At 38.1% G+C, this 22,801-nt stretch overlaps 1 protein-coding gene across 1 annotated transcript in view; it reads left to right on the forward strand.

Moving 5' to 3' along the window:
* The first annotated feature begins 2,057 nt into the window (after nt 1-2,057).
* Nucleotides 2,058-22,801, forward strand: part of mapk13 (mitogen-activated protein kinase 13) — a 31,351-nt gene continuing 10,607 nt past the window's right edge. The window contains exons 1-5 of the mRNA XM_036579362.1: nt 2,058-2,305; nt 5,817-5,946; nt 10,815-10,873; nt 14,051-14,156; nt 14,403-14,432. Of these exons, the coding sequence (XP_036435255.1) occupies nt 2,193-2,305; nt 5,817-5,946; nt 10,815-10,873; nt 14,051-14,156; nt 14,403-14,432 (438 nt within the window). The 5' untranslated portion in view covers nt 2,058-2,192. The remainder of the gene's footprint in view (nt 2,306-5,816; nt 5,947-10,814; nt 10,874-14,050; nt 14,157-14,402; nt 14,433-22,801) is intronic.

Raw genomic sequence — 22,801 nt, forward strand, 5'->3', positions numbered from 1 at the left:
CAGTGTGAATGCTATATGTGTGAATGCTAAGTAAACCAGAGATAAAAATCCAACATCATATTATTTTCTGCTTTGGTCTGGACGAAGGGAAACTATATAAACACAGCCTACGAGATGTGCTATCTACTCTCTCCATCTCATACTAAGACCTGATAAAGAACAGAATGAATGTAATCTCATAAAAGGCTTAGAACTGATTTACTGCTGAATGCTATTCTACGTTTAGTGAGTCGTGATGCTCTTCTATACATCGCTTTCCATTTTCATCACTCCCAGGTGGAGAAAGTCGGGTGACGGTCAGAATGCTATTGAGCTAGTAGGCAAATAATAATTGTACACTAGTTTTATTCAGTTCATTCATAATTTGCACAATATGCTGAGGAGAGTGATGTCACTGAACTGTCTACTACGTCTTTCTTCCTCTGCTGCCGTCAGCGTAGCAGTACCAATTCATAGAGAGGAGAACTATCATTCTGTAATGTCTACCCAGTTTCTCAAACACTAGAGGGCGCTCCCGAGCAAGTCCAAAATGAATGGGTCAATAAGGAGCATTTGAGCAAAATCATATTTTATAAATGCTTAAATATTTTTAGTACAAAAGAACGCATTAATTTCCTGAACACAGAACAGCATAAAAGATTTTAGCACTGCTATTATATTTTTAAAGCTTTTGAACTCGAGTTATAGCAGTTTAAAACAGCGCCTCATGTACGTTCATGATGTCTGTGAGTGCGAACAGCCAATGAGCTGCTCTGCTCGCCAACCAATCAGCACTCAGTAGCAGTAATGCCAGCGTCCTGCTACCCAAAACCCGTTTACTGTAGAAAAAAGGAAACATACAGGTAAGTTTTATTTGCTTTTTTTAGTGAAATACATTCTTCTACTTTCTATAATTAAAGGAAAGTTCTGGGCGAGTGATTAGAAACTATTTTAACTTTTCGTTTTTAGCCATTTATCTCCATGGACCCCCATTCATTGAGGACTCGCTGGCGGGCACCCTCTGCTGTTTTGCAGTCATATTCTTAAAAAAAGGGGTTAAATAGGACGAGGCCAGGCTCCTCATAAACCGGCTTTGGTAGTGCTTCTTATCTCGAGTTAGCCCCGCTTTCACAATAAGAGTCCTTATAGACTAACCCAGAGAATAAATGCTGCAAAACTAACACTCCCAAATTAACATGCAGAACATTTTAAAACACACACACACATGTATATATACATATATATATATATATATATATATATATATATATATATTGCTGCTGTCGGAAAAAAACCTTGTATCTCAATTTATATCGTTTTTTGGTTTTTGGCGTAATTTGAAAGTGCCTGCTGGTCTTTACATTGTGTGTAAATTTCATGATGAATGAAGCAAAAGAAATGGTCCAAAATTGCTTGTAAAGACGTCTGGTTCCATTGACTTATATTAAAAGTAAAATATGTTTTTCCCTCTCCTGTAAAGTTATCATTTTGGAGATACGAGGTTTTGTTCAGACAGCAGCAATATATGTATATATTATATATAGGCAAATGGGGTCTGTGACTGATTTTAGATGGATTTGATGGTTTTCTGAGGTGGTCTGCAGTGAATTAGTGGTCTCTAATAGTAAACATTAAGCCAGGGGAGGATGGTTTCCCTTTTAAGTCTTGGCACCTCTCAAGGTTTCTTCCTCTTGCTTTTGGGGGGGTTTTCCTTGCCAGTAGACCCTTGGCTTACTCACCCGTGCTTCGTCCTAGTAAGCAAAGCCAGCCTTAATGATTCAAAGGGTCTTTTTTCAGCAGGGCTAAGGAAGGTCATTTTTAAGAGCTCTTATTTTAGGAGCTCAAGTAAGACTAGGAAACGGAGTGAGGGGTGGGGGTGGGGGGTAAGGTTATTTTCTGTCTGCTCGACTGTTCCCTTAACATTGTCCCCAGTGGGTAAAACAGCGTGGAGGCTCATGTTTCATTTTCTTTCTTACACAAGCCGGAGCTGTTATGACTCACATCTGAAAGTGGCGCCGGTTCAAACTAGGGGAAAGTGGGCGTGGAGTGGGCGGATGACGTCACGAGCTATAGGGCGACTTACTGAGAGAGACTTGCAGCCCGGATTTCACGTCGTGCGCGCCGTCGACCCAACGCTGAGATCATGCTGGCTCGGCGCACGAGCGACAGGGCGGCACGGTAGACGGGGTTTCTGCTCGAGCTCCGCTTTCTCCATGGAGCCGCAGCCGGGATTCACGCGCGAGGAGATCAACAGCACCGTGTGGGAGGTGCCGGACAAGTACGTGCGCCTGAAGCAGATTGGAACGGGAGCCTATGGCACTGTGTGGTGAGTGAGTTCACCTTAAAACCAGCCACTTAGCTACATTGTGTAAAATCCTCCCCGGCTTTTCCACAACTGTGTCTCTACAGCATCGACAGCCTTTTAGCTGCTGCTCGGTCCTCCGTAGCTTTATCACAACAGGTCTCCAAACATCTAACGGAGGCAGATTTAGGCATTGCTGTCTGATTGCAGAAGCCTGAATTTCTGAATTTCTGTGCATTATTGTCACTATGTGTCCCAGATTTCCCATGGCAGTGATGTCTTTCAGCTGCATGACAATTGCATGACAAATGCAGACTTGCTGTCTTATTGCAGGACAGCCTGAGGTGGACATGCATTATTGTTTTCGTTATTATCTTTAACAGCTTCTCCACAACAGGCTTACAAGCGGTTACGCCTGCTCAACTGCCCATCTGACTGCACAGCAGCTTGAATTTCCATGCATCATGATTGTTTTCCAAGTATGACTTGACTGAATTGCTATCTGACTGCAGAACAGCAGAAGTTTCCATGCGTTACTATTATTAAGGCCTTTCTGGTTTGCCTCACAGTTGTTTTGATGGATTGCACGCAAGGCTGAGACGCAGCAATAAGGCCTGTGTAGTGTCTTGCCACTAATGGTGCTGTGACACTGTGATAAGCACTCATCTGGACATTACTCCTGAAGGCCATGCCTGCCTGGTTATGCCCTTGATGAGCTTCTCTGATCATTTCGAGAAGCTCCCCGCCCGTTTGGCTTACTGTAAACCGAGCCTGGCTTTTGTGCAGCTGACTTCCATGTTCTTATGGTTTGTTTTGTTTGGACACGCAGCCTACTATCATGTGTCTTAACTAGAAGGAAGGAGTATCAGAGGCTGCAGCTGGACGTGCTGAAATCATTCTTTCTTTATTGTGAAATTTTAGAGGGATGTGGCTTCGACTGTCTGTGGTCTTTGATACAGTCGTCCTGTTTGGTGGCTAATGTCTGTGAATCACATACAGTGCAAGTGAAAATGTCTTGAGCGTTCTGTCAGTTTCAGTTTTGCTGGAAGTAGTTGTGTCCAAACATATATTTACGACAAAAAAAGAAATCTCAAAGCCGTCTGGATCCCAGCAGTTGTCGCTCATACACTTCCTGTTAGGTTTTCGAAACCGCTGAAGTTTTGTGAGAAACGAAAAAAAAACATCTGAAAAGGAAAAGGGGCTGTGAAAACCATGCTGTTGTTCACCGAGAAACACTGCAGTGTGTAATAAACTCGCAGCCCGCACTTTATCTAGGGCTGGGCAACATGGCAAAGGTGTATCACAGTACTTGACACTTTCGTGTTGTTTGATACATATGTACTGTGCAAAAGTCAGAGACCATCCTTTGAAAAGACAGGATGCTGAACAAAATTCAACAAAATGAACAAAAGCTGTAGTGAAAATATGAGTACCAGCAGTGCAACATCTGGCAGACCACCAAAACTGGTAGACCACCAAAACTGTTTATCAGATAAACAGCGCTTAAAGGTTTCCACTTCCACTGTAGCAAGGTAGTTCAGCGCTGTGGGTCTGAAAAGATGTGTAGCTGCTAAGAAGCCCTTACTGAGAACAGAAAGTAGACAAAAAAGAACACGTGCAAATCAAACAAAGAAGCTGCTGGTGTTCTCAGAACAATGGACTGACCACCCCAGAGTCCAGATCTCAACATCATTGAATGTGTTTGGGATTATTTAGATTGTGAGAAGCAGAAAGTGCAACCAACTTCTCAGACTGAACTTTTGAGGTGTGAAAAGGTACGGAAAAAGTGAGGTGTGAAAAATGTCACTGCAGATTTCTTTGAAAAACTGAAAGCAAGCATCCTGGAAAGAGTGGAACATTTTTATATATTTTTTATATAAATTATATATTTTTTTATACATTTTTTGTTTAATTCTTAAGGCTTTTGTGTAATTTTCTGTTTTTATCGTTTTCCCAGCTCTGAAAAGTGAATAACTGCCCGTAAATTAAATAAAGAGAGGTGATCTCTTACTGTTGCGCGGAACTGTTCACAACAAAATGTACTAGCAAAAAAAACAGTACTGCATTTTAAATCAAAAGCCCTTATTAAACATCACTACATCCAGCTGAGCAGGCCCTCGACCTAAACCCGAGCAGGCCCTCGAATAAAGCCTTTTTTATTGAAACATGCAGTGATACCATACCATCATATCAGTCACCCCTAGACAGATCTAATGAAAGTATTTGCTTTGCTGTTGGTTGGAGGACTGTAAGTTCTATGAAAGCTGTATTCTGCAACAGGCTGATGTATACTGGGTCCTGTGGACCAAACAGGGCCAAGTATTAAACATCTACAGAGACGCAGCTCAAGTGTCAGACAAATTTCACATGCATTTTCTTCTTTGACGTAAGACACCTACACTCTCAACACTCTTCAGGCAGGAACGATTTGCTAGAATGACATTTACCCAGTGCGGCCGTTCATATTACCGTGCATGTTGCACCAAGCTCTGAAAAGACGTCTGGATGTCCTAGCTTTACGTACATACTGTATTTATGAATTCATGTTTTAAGAAGTGTAGTGCAAAAAAAGGATACATATGTATACACATGTATACGAATATATATGTGCAAAAGCCACCTAAGCAAATCGTTTTAATGCTGTTCATCTGGGCAAGTATTTTTGCCAGTAAAATCACTGAAAAATTAGAATAAATGCGAACAAACAATGCAGTAAAAAGAATTTGTTGTTTTCAAAAACAAGAACATGAGCTTGGTTCCTGATTTCTCACTGCACTCCAGTCGTTGCATGGATTTATTACATTCCATCAGCAGCACACTTGATTTATTTTAACAGAGATAATGAAGATTAATGAAGATGATAAACTAGGTATTGGATGGTACCTGTAATTACTGGGCTTCCTCAAGGAGAGCTTTGGAAACACACTAACATACATAAAATCAATACGTATTAATTTTATTTGTTTGTTGTAAAATTATTTTACTTCTGAGTAAATAGGGATGCATGATGATTCTTGGATTATATCGGTATCAGCAGATATTTGCGATGCTGGCGAGGCAATGCTCACATTGTAGTAAATTAAAGATATATCTGTATCTCATAGATGTCAACCCCCTACGATTGGCTAGTATAAAATATGGTCACAGTTTTGGAGTCGTAGTGGGTGTCCAGTATACTGGTTGCAATTCATTTTAAGGTATTAGTTTTGTCATTACTGTTATACTGATATGCAAATAAATGCAGTTAACGCGACATACAAACAGTGCAAAACATGCTGATTCCCTCACCTCTCATGTAGTGAGTTGCAGCCTGAGGTAAGTTATTCTGGTTTATTGTCGAAGGAGTGACATCAGATTGTAATGAGTTAGTGAGAGAACAAGGGGGAAAGAAAAGTGAAAGTAAAAGCCAGTCTCTTGGGGTTAGCTGCTTCCCATGCTCTATAAACTGCTGTGGTCTACATAGTATACAGACATCACTGCTCTGTGGTTACTTTACTCACCACCGCCTCAAACACTGCCCACCTGTCTGTTTCAGCTCAGCCATCAATGACAAAACCAAAGAGAAAATGGCCATCAAGAAGCTGCACAGGCCCTTCCAGTCGGAGATCTTTGCGAAGAGGGCCTACCGAGAGCTGAGGCTACTCAAGCACATGAAACATGAAAATGTGAGTCTCCTCCTCCATGTTTTCTTGCCTTGCTTTTCTTGGGTATGTCCTGGGGCCATAGAGTAAGAAGGACAACATTGAGGTCATTGTTGTGTCACCAGGTGGTTGATAAAATTCTTAAAGGACTCACAGAATCGCACTGCTGTCGTGTGTCCTCCAGTACCAATCTGTGAAATACCAAACTTTAAATGTGGAATTTCAAAATGGATGTTGAAGCTGGGAAATAAGTGAGTTTGAGTAGCAGTGTTCTTATTCATATGTATAATGGGATTATGCAGTAATAATAATACTATTCATTGTCTTTACTCGTGAAATGCCCATTATCACCTGAACTTTTACATTTTGAAATGCATTACTGTATTTAAGTGAGCAATGCAGGGGATATCTAACTTCAAAAAAATCAACAACAAGACAGGAGAATATTTGCTGTGAAATATTCTCCAGAAACTCCAGAATTACAGAAATATTCTCCAATATTTGGAGAAATTGCCATTTATCTAATAGAAATCATTCCTACAAGAGTGTTGTTTTATTTAAAGAATAGTGTATTCTTTCAAAATATGGGGCAAAACTAATAACATCCTAACAACCTAAATAATATTTTAAATAATATATAATTAAGGCTTCACCAAATGAGCCCCTCTTGAAAAACCATATTTGAACCATTATGCCCTTTTTTGGATTATCAGTTGATTTGTTTTCTAACATTTTTTTCCTCCTGTCACTCAGTGTAAAATATACGGAGCTTACCCAATTCTAATACCTGAAATATCGCTCACTGCATGTGTGCGTTATTTTATATATTGATTTTACCTTATTTTCGTAAAGGGTGCCAATACTTCTTGAGTTGACTGTATATTTTTGTCAGTATTTCAGAAAAGTGGACAACAGAATTGTCTTTGCATAAACAAAGTATGGTAGTATGGTAGAGGTCAGAATGACTGTGCTGGACCTTTAAATTCTGCTGTGGTGTAAAGGTCCATGTTCCACGTGTTGTGAACTGGTAAACTGAATTTGACCTGTAGGGGCAGAGATACAGCTGCTGATTTTAAGTGTGAAAAGTCTGATAATAGCAGAAGGAATCAGGAGAATCACCCCTAACATAAAGGGACAGTAAGTACAGTTTTCAGTTAATGGTTTCACAAGGACTTCTTAGTGGTATTGATAACATACTGTCTGTTCAAATGGAGCATTTTTAAGATAATAACCTGCCTGTTCACACCCAACACAGTGAATCGTAGCGTTCTGTCTGTCAATGTGCAGCCGCCTCCAGTAACAGTAGGAATGTTGTATGGCAGTGTGACGTGAAGGCAGTTTTGTAATAGAAAAGGGCATTGATTTAAAGTGGATGTAGGGCTGTTGAGGTTCATGCGTGAATCAGAGTTGTGCTATAAAATTATGTAGTACTAAGATAAAAACACCATGGGAAACATTTTAATGGTTAATGGGAAACAGTTTATCGGCTAAATGTGACTTCATAGGTTTTATAATTGAATCAGTTAATTCTACAAAACTGGCTAAAGATAGAAAGACAGCAGACAGCAGGGAGTGCGTCCGAATGCAGAGATGTGTTATGACAACTTCTTTTTCAAAAAGAAAACTCTTAAATCATTACTGGCTTAAAATATGACATTACAGCCCCAAAGAAGTTGGGGTATTTTGTAAATTGGACACACGCAGTTCGCATGATTGCTTGAGCAGTTGGGGAAACGTTTGACATTGCAGGCTGAAGCCCAGCTGCTCACATCCTGACAGAATCCATGATCATAGCCCTAACGTTCAAATGCAGTTGTTAAATGGATTTTAACATGTTACCCTCAGCAGACATACACTGGACAGTGCTCATGGGAGAACTACAGATAAATCAACCAGCAGGCAGCAATCAAAATCAACAGCAAAGTGGAAAACTCCAGTTCCCCTCGAGAACCTCCACTGAAAAGAGACTTTACAAGCTGTATGAACAGCTCTGTGGAAATCATGTTCAGATTCATGTGAATAATGGTATCAAATTACCAAAAGTAACAAAAATGTTCTGATAAAGCTCATTTTGTTCCCTCATATAGCTATAAAATAATGTAAATTTTATATATATATATATATATATATATATATATATATATATATGCTCCTAACTACACAAACTAAAGCAATTAATTATTTGAATAGTATTTACTAATCCAATCAGATGTAATCATACCTGTCCATCGGCTAGTCAGACATAGTCAGCTTATCAATGAAATGCCACAATATTAATGCAAATATTAATTCATTGAAGAAAGATGGTAACACTTTCTATGAATACCTATGAACACATTCATAACATGTTATAATGCTGTCACGCTACCCGGTTCCTCCAAAGCCTCCAACCGACCTGTAAACTCCAACTCCCATAATGCATCTGGTTCCAACATCATAGTCACAAGCCCAATACCAACCAATTACAGCCAGTTGCACAGATCCTCTTCCCCTGAGTTCTAACTGCTTTCACCTGTTCTCATGATCTCTGTCTGTATTTATACCTGTTCTGTGTCAGTTGCTCTTTATGAAGTGTTCCCATCAGACTTCTCTTTTGCATACTGAGCCTTTTTCCTGTTTTTGCCTCTTGTGTTATTTGACCCTTTTTGTCTCTTGTTTGCTCTTCTGGATTTTCCCTTGGACTTTGCTATTGTATGGTTTGTTTATTTGTCTGGCCTTTGACCCTTGCTTGTTTATTTACTTTGCTGTCTGGCTCCCCATGTACGTGTTTATTGCCCTCACAGTTCTGACCTTGCAAGGCTTATTGACTGCTCCTTTGGTTTGTTTTAAATTAAACCCACTTATTTTATTTCCGTGAGCGTCTGGTTCGTCTGCCTAACGTGACAGTTGCATTCATAAGACTTCATAAACATGGCTGTAAATATTGACAGAGATTAATTATAGCCACGCTTATTGTGCATTATGCATAATTCATTTGTTAACATAATGCACTGTAAGTAGTGTTTATAACACGTTATAAGAGCTTGTAAGTTGTTTTTGTCAGCTTCAAGTAAAATGAGGCGTACTATACTAAAGTCTCCTCCAGTACTAAGAGTGAGTCTTCAATTTGAAGTATTTACTGAAACACAGCAACACACAAAGTAAAGATTATTACAAGCTTCAAATGACAGATTTTAAACTAGCGGTGCCATCAGGAGTATTTTCTCCAAACGTGGGAAAGTCAGTGTACACCACTGTTAGTTAGGTACTAACTTAGCACTGCATATCCAATAGAGTGCTAGCAGAAATGAACTTTACTGTACTGTAGTTTAGTGATGTTACAGAGGGAAGGTTTCTGGTGGTTAATGTTAGAACCAGTAAGGGAGCAAATTACAATAATAGCACTTTACTAACTTGCCTCTCACTCTCCATGCCTTTGGTCCCGTAACTTCATACTCAGTGTCATGTCAGAGGGGGTTCGGTGGTGGGGGCGCCGTTGGGTACTTGGATGCTGTGATATAATGTACATTTTAAAGTGAGAGGGCTGGTTAAAGAAAGTGTATTGTATTAATAACTCTGATCTGGGCAGCTTGTTTGGGGCAAATATATAGGACTTAAGCCCCAAAGGTGCAGCCCTAACAGCACCCACAGTGAGAAATACAGTATTGGAAATGCAGTGCCTTAAATAAACTTATTTGTCTCACTGTACACTTAGCAAGCTGGCACTCACTTCTTTGGTACTGACAATATATCATGTTGTTAACAGTTCTTATAATGCATTATGTTAACAATTTAAAATGCATAACAAACATTGCTATACATATAGTATATTAGTATATAAGTGTAATTCATTTTTATTAATATTTATAGCCGTGTTAATAATGTTTTATGAATGCATTATAACTTATGAATGTGTTTATAGATGCTCACTTTACACTGTGCAAGCTGGGACTGACTTCTTTGGCACTGAAAATATAACGTTATTAACGCTACTTATAAAGCATTATGTTAACAATTCATAATGCATAATCAACATGGCTATAAGTGTAGTATAGTATAGTATATAAATATAGTATATAAGTGTAATTCATTTTTATAAATATCTATAGTCATGTTTATGATGTTTTATGAATGCTTTATAACATGTTATGAATGTGTTAATAGATGCTCATAAGTGTGCTCATAAGTGTTCATAGAAAGTGTTACCAGAAAGACCTATAAATCATGGTTTTATATATATATATTTAAACAAAAGTACTTTTTTTCTTAAGAATGCACGACAGCATTATATCCTGCAAATCATTGAGATGTGATGTACTCAGTTGTCGTGGTGCTAGTGGATTTATTCTTATAAAAGTCCTATTAAAGGATTATGAAATATTTGTTATAGTTCACTCATTGTTGCTCAGCCCTGCTGGTGATGCTACAAACTTTTATATTTGATCAAAGTCAGGTTTATACAGCTTAAAGCTGAAAACTGGTTGGTATGAAGCATTTAAAAGATATACATTCATAAAGAAAGGTAGTAGTTTTCCACTACATTCCTAACCTAGTCGTGACTGGTGATGTCTTGCTTGGGTCCAGACACGAAAGACCGGTAAATCTGATTCATAAGAATCTGGCGTCAGCCGAGAACGTGTTCGGTGCTCAAGTTGAGACAGGCCCCATATAGCCTAGAAACACACTGCTCCTTTATATTTAATAGGCTTGACTAGGCTTTGTCATCATACACTGAAGAGCCCATTGTTTCATTATCACCTGTGTCAATTACCTGATGATGTTGTGCTGGCCTATGTGGACATACGACAGCCACAGTATCATAACAGCATGGTGTAGCAGCCCCCAGCCTGCTGTGCAGTAAAACCTGATTAGTTTCTGCTGAAAGCCCTCTTCTCTTTTCCTGCCTGATCCAGGTGATTGGACTGCTGGACGTCTTCACTCCCGCCACCCGCCTGGAAACCTTTCAAGACTTGTGAGTGAAAGTACTTTCCACATAGCACCCACACACTTTTCAGCCTGTAGCTCTCAGCCTTATAAATAGCATGGACTAGTTGTGCTGAGGAAAAAAACACTTTATTGAATTAGAACCAGTTTAATGGCCATGTGTGCTTGAATATATGAGAAATCTGTCCTGCTGAAATCGGTTCTTACATAAATGGACAGATACCCTCAGTGTACATTGGGACAAACCTGATGTTTGCAATGTCATGCATTCACAGTCACTTCTTTCAATTTGGTGTTAATGTTACTCTACTTATACACACAGTATACACAAGTGTACAGTGTAGCAGAATGTTTTTTTGCTGGTTTCTAGGTGCAACAAAAACAAGTCATAACGGTGAGAAATACCCAATACAACATACATGGGTGACACTTTATTTTGAGTGGCCGTTTTTAAATGAAACACTCAACAGACTCTCAATAACATGTCAAAAACGTGATGTTTAGGATGAAGTATTGGGTTGCGGTTGAGGTTAGGGATAGGATCAGGGTCAGGGTTAAGTTTAGGGTTAGGATTAGGGCCAGGGTTAGGGTTTGGTTTTGGGTAAAGTTGTGTAAGGTTAGGTTTTGCATAATGGAATTAACATATCAACAATACAACATCTACAAGACATTTACTTCAGTGTATTGAGATGCTTCACTACTGCTACTTGACTGATATGTTGTTGATGTGTTACTGATACTCTGTTAAGAGTTTATTCATCATCTACAAAGGACCACTCCAAATAGTGTTACCCATACATGTTCTATGGACCAAAAAACATCATGCCTTTGAGAATGATGTAGATGTAAATGAGCTGTTTTCGGATTGGCTGCCTTGTGTCGCACTTCATTCAAAAAAGCAGTGCAGACTAAAAAACGTCCTTATGACTTCACAGTGAATGGGCAGAGCTAAAGTGCTGAAGGATATATGTAAATACGTGACATCAGCAAATTCAAAATGTGCTATTTTTCTAGCTTAGTTTCCAGACTGGATGGACTGGGAGTAAATGTACGTTTCACTCCCCATACAGTCTGGAAACGGCCCAAAATTACTTGGGAAAAAGTCTGGTTCTATTACCTTACATTAAAAGTAAAGTAGGTTTTTTCCTTCTCCTGTAAAGTTACCATTTTGGAGATACAAGGTTTTCCTCCGACGACAGCGACATATAGCCCCTTTAACATGAAGTGGAGCTAAACTGTAAGCTGAATAGGTAGATGTATGTAGATGCCTGGGTTTTTTTGACATCACAAAAACAATGTATCCAAAATGCAGCTTAATTTGATATATGGACTGGACCACTCCAAACTCTCGTTTCAAAAAGTGAGGAAAATTTGATTTTCCATGATATGGGCCCTTTAAAAGCTAGAAAACGTGACTGCTCTGTCTAATCAGGATTGTGTGAGTGTTTCATACAGCATGGTGATTGACGGTGGTGTAGCCACGGCAACCTAAACAACCTCACGATAGGAGGCAGAAGTTGGACTTTAAGTCTGTGTATATGTCGGATTACAGAGCAGAGGTTACTTTAAGCTGGGAGTGATCACGATTGCATATAAACAGTAATGCAACTAGGAATTTGGCCAACACAGTCATGCAAGCACTGTTAGCATTTGCTAAATTATAGCTCTGTGGTTGTCACTGGCAAGAAATGTTGACATCTAACAATGCCACAAAAAAGGAGAAGGTACAGTGAAATTAAGTGAAAGGGTAATTAAATAAAATCAAATCTGAACCTGGTTCAGCCTATAAAATGCTCAAAATATTAGCTAGCAAGCTCTCTGGCGGTCACTCAGACTCAGCAGTAGAGACTTTTGGTTTGTGTGGGAGAGAGCAAGGCGTAGTGGACCATAAATTTGCCTAATGTGGATTGATACAAGGAAAAAATTGACCTTTTCCAGTGTAGTACCTTTAACTCAGACCAAGAAGGGAAACACAAAAATGAAAGAATCTCTTAGTTGGAATGACCAATATTGTTCTTTAAACTGTATCTTGGCAAATGAAAACATCCTAAATCTAGTCAAAATGTCCAATGTTAATCATTTTGAGACTGTTTAAGAATATTATAAGATTATTCAACTTTATTCTAGATGTTTTTTACTTGTTTTTAAGCGTCCAGTGAAATTCTGTCATTATATTGCCAGATAACTTTGCTTGTTTCAGTACAGTGCACACCGTTTCACTCGTTTTATGAAATAGTGCTTTCGTGGTAACGGTTCATACTAGCAAGGTAGTGTTTGGCATAGCATAGTAGGTTAATATGCAGCAGGCTGGGGGTCGATTCGCTGCCTAGACAGGCACACCACACTATACCAAAAGAGTCCTTGGGCTAGACTCCTAACGGTACAGTCGCCTACCTCTGTACCATGATTAGAATTCTAAATCACTCTGGATAAGAACATCTGCAAAATGCATAAATATAAATGTAAATAATGTTTGAAACAAGCAAAATTATCTGACAATAGAATAAGATTTTTTTTTAGATACAATATCTTCAAAGTTAAAATAAGTTGAATAATACAAAATAAGTTAAATAGTCTTGTTTTTTACAACAATCTCAAAATGAGAAATATTATTGTATATGCTTTTGTGTGCAAAAGTTGGAACATCTGTGGTAAAATTACATATTTAATGTATTTATGAAAATAAATAAAATAAAAAAATCTTCACAGGACAAACCTAAATATGACATTTTTTGCAAGTTTTAGTGCGAATTTGCTGAGTTTATCCATCAAAATCAGTCAAAAGCTGTAAAGAAAAGTGGTGCAAAATATAGATATATAATAATATAGAAATATAGATAAAAATAATACTAATATGGCTTAACAATAGAAAATTCAATTATAAAAACAATAAAAACTCCATAATAATAATAATAATAATAGAATTAAAAATGATAAAATACAAGTGAATACAAAAAATAAATAATAAAATATAAAATATGCCTTTTGCCACATTTTTTTCAATATGTTAAATGTGGCAGATAAATAGTAATGGTGCATTAAAATGCGCATAAGTGTGTTCATTGTAGGGGATGTGTTAACTCATTTTCAATCAACAACACATAATTTGACCAGAGGCACCCAAACTTGTGCATGTGACCTCAGACTAGATTTAAGATGATTTACTTTCATAGGATCTTTAACAGACCTCGATTTTATATTTCAGCTATCTGGTGATGCCGTACATGTACACAGACCTGTCCAAGGTTCGGGGTCTGCTCTCAGAGGACCGCGTGCAGTTCCTTGTCTATCAGATGCTCTGCGGACTAAAGGTAACCCCACAGTCAGGGCTTTAGCTGCTCTGAGTGAGCTGGCAGGCTGAGGACAATGCCAGACTCTTAAATTGCCTTATTAAATCATAGTGTTTCTTAACACATTCACGGTGGGCACATAAATAGTTTTAACTGATGCTTCCAACCTGCAATAATTAGTTGTTGAAATGAGGCTGTTAAATATTCATTCTTTGCATGACTAATTTCTAGAGACTAACTCGTCTTTTTTTTTGTTTCTCTCCGCAGTACATTCACAGTGCTGGCATCATTCACAGGGTGAGTGCTTGGCAGTGAATAAATGGCATCTGTCAGAAATCACGATTTCAACACATGGTGGAATTAAAGAGACAGCAAGTTTTGCCATTTCTCTCAGGAAGCAGCTTTACTCATCAAGCGCAATTACGTATTAATGAAATTCAAAAGCCAACTGAAGAAAAATGTTCAGCCATCTCCCTTTACCAAAGTTTGCTCTTATCATATTGTCAGGTAGACGGTCAGATGAAGGATGAATTCTGTAGTTCTGATCATTTTCGAGTGACAGTGATTGATGAACGACTCATGCAATGTAGCTGTTCTTGTCTAGATCTTTTACACTTTAGCTAGAAAAGGGGTCGGCAACATGCGGCTCTTTTACTGCCCTGTTGTAGCTCCACAGCAGAATTAGATTTTTAGGTAAAATAAAATAATCCTCCTTTGCAGTAAAATAAAGCTCTGCTGATCGTTCAACACAGTTTTAACAGTAAATGGTCTTAAATGCTGGAGTTAATGTAGAACTGCTAATTCACCCTTTAACCCTGAAGGTTGGCATGCAGACTGCTGGTCACCATGGCAACACAGACAATCTGGCCTAGCTAGTGGCTAACGAAAAGTCAAAGAGAAAGATTTAAGACGAACATCAATAATATGGTGACAAATGGACTTATTTGCATTTATAATCACTCCAGCTGGTTTCCTGATACTTTTAATCTGCAACGAGAAACTGTCAAACACTAAAAAGTCGTGAGGCTGAAGTCAGATTCTCGTTCTCATTTTCCCGTTCCACCTTAAGTGGTGCAGTAATTGCATTCTGGCCCCTTAGGCAGCATTTAAGGTGGAATGGGAAAATTACAGCAAAAAGCTGGTGAATGAGAAGCGACTTAAGCCTCGTAAAAAGTCGAACGTTGAAGTTTCCTGCTGGAGATGAGAGAAAAGCGGCTGTATCTGAGCTAAAGCTTAAAGCAGAGCAAAATAAGTCTGCGTTTTTGTTCATATTATATTTTTTAGCCTATATTAGAACATTAGCCTATATTAAGACATATTTTCAGCCAAGATGGTAAAACATCACTTCAATAAAATGCACGTGAAATTTTGTGGCTCCCAAGCTGGTTTGATTTGTGTTGAAAGGACAAAACAGCTCTTCTTAACATATGGATTGCCAACCCCTGAGCTTGACAATGAATGCAGGGCTCACATTAGCTTAAGCTAATCCCAACACTGATTAACCCCATCAAACATATATATGTAATTATGGCTATTACTAACATTTGATGGAGTAGTTGATGGTACAAAAGCCAGATTCTAGCGATTTGTATGCTTTTAGCTCCTGCAGTGTGTTGGCCGATGCAGTATTTATAAGGTAACTGTAGAGGTCTGAATATGTTATTGCAGGCAATAACGCATAATCAGGACTCAAAGTTAGCTTATCGATTTGGTGTGGATCAACACCTCAGATCATACTGACTTTTTTCTCCATATCTTTATTTGAAAACCACTGACTGCTCATCACATTATGGTGATGAAATGTCAACAATATGGCTTTGGGATGCTTCTTTCGAGTTTTTGGGAATACCATCTATACTCACCGTCATGAGAAAACCTCACATCTCTTGAATTATAACTTTATAAGGGGACGGAAAGAAATTTGTAGGTACTTTAATGCAAAAAGGTTTTATTCAAAGTAATTATAAATCATTTCTATTTGTCTATTCATCGTGAAATGTTCACATAGTGTAAAAAGCACTATTTATTATTTTATGAATTATTCTAACAATCAGTGGAAGCAGCAACTGTACTTTAACGGTGTCCGCCGAGCCAGAGTTGACCTTCAAGTGACCAATCATTTGAATCCTTTAAAGTCTGGTTTCACAATGTGTTTATGGACTATATCCTGTTTTCCTGCTATTATTTCCTCTTGAGGTCCACTTATAACATTTATGTGGTTGTATGTTACAAAAAACAGCTGTACTTAATCTTTACATGACCATTTTCCAACCTCTTTATCCCTTAGAATTAAACGGGCTGCTTTTGTTACTGTGCCTTTGAGACTGAGATATGTAAATGAGCTCTGTTCTGACTGGCAGCCCTGTATGGTGGCTCATTCAAAAAGCAGTCAGGAATGAAACACTCCTTATAACTTCAAAGCTAATGGGCTGGGCTAAACTGCTGTTGGCTGATATGTATGCATTCGTAATGCATTCGTTTTCACATAATTACAGAAACAGTGAGTTCAGAGGGGCCTGTTTTTGCAGCGTAGTTTCTATATATGGTCTGTATGGAATGGGCACTTTAACGTCTTAATAGCTGTGAACCTGTTGCCCAGCTGAGTGGTTTTAAAAAGCCATGTAGATTCTAAGGCAGCAATATTTTTGGATTATGCAGTCTTCTACATTATGCAATCTTCCCAAGAAGGACGTTCAGAAGCAAAGACAGGTCTTTCAAGTCACCTAACAACTTCCCCATTTAGTTTCAGCTGCTCAGATCAGCACTGAGACAAGAGAAGCCTGGAAATTTATCTGAGTTCTGCAAAGTATTGATTGCCTATTGATGTAGTGGGAAGGTGAGTGTAGACAGTTGAATGTAGATGTAGCTGCAGTAGATGGATTTCAAGGCTTCAGGTTGTAACTATGCCATTACACCTCAGGCATGGCATTTAAGTTAATGCAGTAGGTGGTTTCCTGTAGGGTGTGACTTGGTCTTTGCATGTTCAGAACTGTTCGCCACTGCTGGCTGTACAGGCTGCGTTAAAGCTCAGATACACAAAGAAAACACAGAACAGAAACAACGTGTGATAAAAATGAGTGCATTCAGTTTAATACAACCTGCACACTATATTGATACACCAAAACAAACAGCAGAATGAAATGTCATTTACAGTTCATTCTGTGTTAGAGCAAACCTTGTATCTCCATTTTTCATTTTTTTTTCATAATTTGAAAATGCCAGCTGCTGTTCACACTCAAAAATTCATGACAAACTGACAAATAGAAATGCTCCAGTATGGCTTAGATTTAAATCTTTGTTACCACTTTAACCCTTTAATGTCCTCACCATGCCTTCCGCCCAGTGACAGCTGGGATAGGCTCCAGCACCCCACCGCGACCCAGAAGGATGAGCGGTTTAGATGATGTGTGTGTGTGTGTGTGTGTGTGTCCTCACCATGGAAAAAAGCAATGCAATTTATTTTATTTTTTTATTTGTTTGGGTCAATAATAAAAACAATTGGTGTTTTTTTTGACCCCACAATATTTAAAATATTCATGTCTACCAAACGGTCGAGATGGCACTTTGTAGCATATATAGTGACTCAAAATGTGCTCTACCAAATGGTTAAGCAGACCATTAAAGGGTTAAAATAGGACTGCCCTTATAAAGTGTGCATGAATGGTTTAAAATTAGTTTGTTAATGGTTATTAATTAGGTCATAAAGACCTTAACATCCCTAATAAGCAGTTACAGCACAAATAAAAAGGGCAGCAGTGGCCTTTTGTTTGCCTAATAGTGAACTCGCATTCATTTATACTTCTAAACCTCAGATTTTGGTGTTTACTGATCTGCTCCACCAGTCAGCATTAAATCTGTCACCTTCATCACGTTCATATTTATCAGATATAACGGCTCACTTTTGCCCTCTTTATTAATGTGTTATAAGTGCTCATTAATGATTTTTTAAAGTGTTTATGACCAAACTAATAATCATTAACAAACTCATTTTAAACCATTCATAAATGCTTTATAAGGGTAGTCTTATTTCAAAGTGGTAACAAATGTTGTTACATTAACTTACATTCAAAGTCAGTGACGATAAGCTGCTTCAGCAGATTGTTGAAGTCTGATTGTTTATGTTTATGTTCAAATACTCACACAGTAAATTTAACAGTAAGTAACTGTAAAGACATTTGATTCACCAGAAGGTTCCTGTATTTTTACATAACTTATTTTCTTATTTTCCCTTAAAATTTTAGTACAAAAATATCAAATACACTTTTAAAGCTACCTACCTTCTTTTTTTCTTCTTTATTACTGTTTTGTCTTAAAACATTTCACTTTGGCCACTCAAGACAAAAAGTTTGGGCACCCTAGTCTCCTGGACCCAGATCTAGAAACTGTAATACACATCTGTAGAGAACAAGTTGTTAAACTTTTGGTGCCAGATTGGAGCAAAATCTTCTGCAAACAAGGGTACGACCTCCTAAAACCCATCCCAAATTCCTCTACTCAGTACAATCAAGAGCATAAACAAGCAAGTACGAGATCACGTCTGAAGATTAATAACCGAACAACAAGCCTAGAGTTTAAGGGGTTAAACCTAAAGAATAGATTTGAACCTGCTGTGCCTACATTGGGTTTAGATGTCCTCTGGAGAAATCAACACAGGTGGACTCAATATGGAGATAAATATGGATTTTACTGTGCTGTTACTTTGCACAGCAGAGGTTTCTAATCCATATTTTCGTTCTGTTCTATCACCCAAAAGCCTGATCCAGAGCGCCGTTTCAGTGCTGTTTTTATCATGCCCTCGACCGAGTCACCACTCAAAAGTGCGTCATACGTTACACAAGTGGCTACTCGCAGCTCACAGGGAGGAGGGGACAGCAGAGAGCACATTATTAATAGGAACACACTAGAGCTGGGTAATATAATCGTATTGACCATTATTGTGATAAATTACATCACAGTCTGTCTCAATGTGCTCTTCTGGGCGTATCATGGATATTGTCAGCACTTAAAAATCACTTCCCAAATGCATGTTTGATTAAAAAGAGAGCATTATTAGCCTGTTTACTCGGATTTAGTGCAGCACAGTGTGTGAAATGTTGAATATATATCATCATCATTCAACCATTCTTAGTTTTTGATCGTATTTTTGTAAAACATGGCTTTACTTTGTCTTTACCAGTTTATTGGATGTCAGAACATATTCATGTCTACCAAACGGTCGAGATGGCACTTTGTAGCATATATAGTGACTCAAAATGTGCTCTACCAAATGGTTAAGCAGAACATTAAAGGGTTAAAATAGGACTGCCCTTATAAAGCGTGCATGAATGGTTTAAAATTAGTTTGTTAATGGTTATTAATTAGGTCATAAAGACCTTAACATCCCTAATAAGCAGTTACAGCACAAATAAAAAGGGCAACAGTGGCCTTTTGTTTGCCTAATAGTGAACTCGCATTCATTTATACTTCTAAACCTCGGATTTTGATGTTTACTGATCTGCTCCACCAGTCAGCATTAAATCTGTCAGCTTCATCGTCTTCATATTTATCAGATATAACAGCTATATTACCCCAGTTTATTGGATGTCAGAACAAATATGACATATTGTGTATCATTAAAACTTCTTGAAGTATGTGATACACATTTTTGAGCTAAGTGACCTAATTAGCCATTTATGGACACTTTGTAATGCAAATCCTTCATATTTTTTTAAACATTTGCTTCATCTGGGTGTTACCTTTCCTGTAGAACAATGTTGTATTGCTTTGCCTTATACTGGTGATAGCTGTGTAGCCTTTAGCTAACTAACTAGCAAGCTAGCAGAATAATGTTATATCAGTCATTAAAGCAGTCGTGTAGCAGATGGAGTAGTTTACTACATAAATCCTAGTATACACTGCAAAAATTATATCTTGGCAACCAAAATCATCTTAAATGTAGTTGATATTTCTATTATTACTCATTTTGAGATTATTGTAACATTATTTGACTTAATTCTAATCTTTTCACTTGCCTCAAGTTATATTATTGATATTATCTCACTATATTGACAGATTTTGCTTGTTTCAAGAAATACGCTTATGATATCCTCAAAATGTGAAATATTGGATATATATTGACTTGATTTCGCTTGCCAAGATAGAATTTTTTGCAGTGTATTGGGATTTATGTAGCAAATCACTCCATCTTAGCAAGTTACACTGATATACTGATATTGCTCTGGCTAATAAACAGCTTTGTATGCTTTTTTTATGTTTGAAAGGGGAAATGCATCAGATTTCAAAGGTTTCTACACAGGTTCTGCTTATGTTCGCTCAATCTCTCTCCCCTCCAAGCGTTCATCTAACAATGTTCACTTGCTAATACAGTAATGGAGCAGCCATTAAGACAACACTGGAGATTCCCCTGAGGAGTAACGATTAGGCTGAGTTGATCTTGGTTACCTGGTTTAGGTGTGCTGGGAGCTGGAATGTGGCCTGGCTAGGTGTGAGCTGGAACCACTGTGTTTATGTCTTTGAAACAGTTTTCTTAGGTATGAAACAGCAACAAGAAAATGCTGACAAGTAACAGCAAATCATTCTGCTGAAGCAAAACTGATTTACTGCATTCATACAATTTATTATTTGAGTATCCACCCTCTAGTGGTCAAACCAGGTGAAAAACATGCACTTAGGGTCTGTTTACACCTTGCTTTAACATGTGTTTTCAGTGATCGGATCCTGTTCAGATTTCTTTTGACTGCATGAAAAGCCAGGTGTATAAACACCACCTAGACCAGTCGGGAACATGTGGCTCCGAAGTTGAAGTCAGGTTTCCATTCGCCAGCTTCTCGTTCTAATTTAAATTTCCACCTTAAATGGTGCAGCAGTTACATCCTCAGGCACCATTTAAGGTGGAACGGGAAAATTAGAACAAGAAGCTGGCGAATGAGAAGCTCACCCCAGGCTCGTAAAAAGTTGAATGTTGAGAGACATTTTCAAGAAACTATGTTAATTTTAGGAAAAGTTTCCTGCTGGAGATGCGAGATGTGGCTATAGCTGAGCTAAAGCTTAAAGTAGGGCAAAGTAAATGTGCTTTTTTGTTTATATTGTATTTTTAGCCTGTACTAGTACATCAGCACATGCTGAGACACATTTATAGCCAAGTTGGTAAAATGGACGTAAAACCTTGTGGCTCCCAAGGAGGTTTGTTTTTTAGTGAAAGGATAAAATGGCTCTTCTTAACATTTTGTTTGCTGCCCACTGGGGCAGAATATGATAGGATCACTCAAACCTCATTCAGAGGCGGTCAGTGACGGATCATGACCACATTTAATTCAAGTGTAAACAGAGTGCATTTTCACTATCTGTATACAATTATGTGAGTGGAAGTGTGTCTACCAAGTGCTGACTGGCAGGTGAGTGAATAAACAATGAAACGAAAGATGGAGGATACAGATAGGCCACAGTTAGCCCCGAACAAAGAGCCGTCATGCTTTCCAAGCTGATGAAAGTACCCAAGCTAAGCTTATCTATTCTTACAGTAACGTGGAAAAAAGTAAACAAAAGCAAAACAGAAATGACGTACGTTTTGATGTTTTTTTATGCGGGAAAAGTACAATCGGATCGCATCTGGTCACACTGGGACGCAATTTAATGAGTGTGAATGAAATTCAGCCAAAGTATATCCAGATACGATCCGTACACTAAACACATGTTAAACAAGCTCTTAGTAATATCCACATCAGGGCAAAAGTGGATTAGTGTATCTGTGCCCTTAAAATCTTCTAAAAAAGATAATGACACTCCACTCCGGTAGTGAGTCACTTTATTGGTCAGTACATGTCAGGTACAGGAATTTGTTTTGGCATGTTAGAAATTGCTCAACTCAAGAGTGCAGCACTGACAGTAAAGCACATGGACATTACTGCAGAGGTACTGTAGAAGTGTTGGCACTTGCGAGTATTAGTAAGCCAAAAACTATCAACATTGAAACATTCTACGTATATAAAATTAAAATGTATGCAGTGTAACAAATAAATTAAAAGTTTCCTTTGTTTGATGGTATGTGCTACAGTGACTAGTGAGCAGTCCTGTTCCTCAAAGATAAATTAGGATCGTTGTGGGCAGTTTCATTTTACAATTATATGAATTTGGTTGAATGTTGTAAATAAAACGAAATTATAATGTGTGGAAACTCGACTGATTATCAAGAAAAAGGGGAAAATATAAGAAGGTCTAAACAAAAATGTAAGGAATAAAAAGTCTATTCAAATTGAATAATACTCTCGCATAAACAGTAAACAGGTCTTCCAAATTAATACTTGTGTACAGTAACAAAGTATAATTACTCGTGTATTTTTCACCCTTGAATTACTGACTTAAGCCCTATTTGGGTTGAATTACTTTATATGGGCAGCATCTGTGTAAAAAAAATAATGTATATGTCTCCTCAGAGGTGAAACTCGACGCATCCGAATGGTAATAAAGTTTTGGGCTGTAATTTCTACGAACCTCAACACAAGGTCATATAATCACACTCTGTTTGCATGTGTAGCTGTATGTAAATATAAAATACTTTGTACATGTAGCTGCCATTCTAATCATCCCTTTTATCAGCCTGCAAGATCTTGCTTCTTTGACATCTCCTCCTGTTAATGCTCTCCCAGTGTAGAGAGGATGTCCCAACC

This window comes from Colossoma macropomum, unplaced genomic scaffold (genome assembly GCF_904425465.1).
Source record: "Colossoma macropomum unplaced genomic scaffold, Colossoma_macropomum, whole genome shotgun sequence".
NCBI classification, from domain to species: domain Eukaryota; kingdom Metazoa; phylum Chordata; class Actinopteri; order Characiformes; family Serrasalmidae; genus Colossoma; species Colossoma macropomum.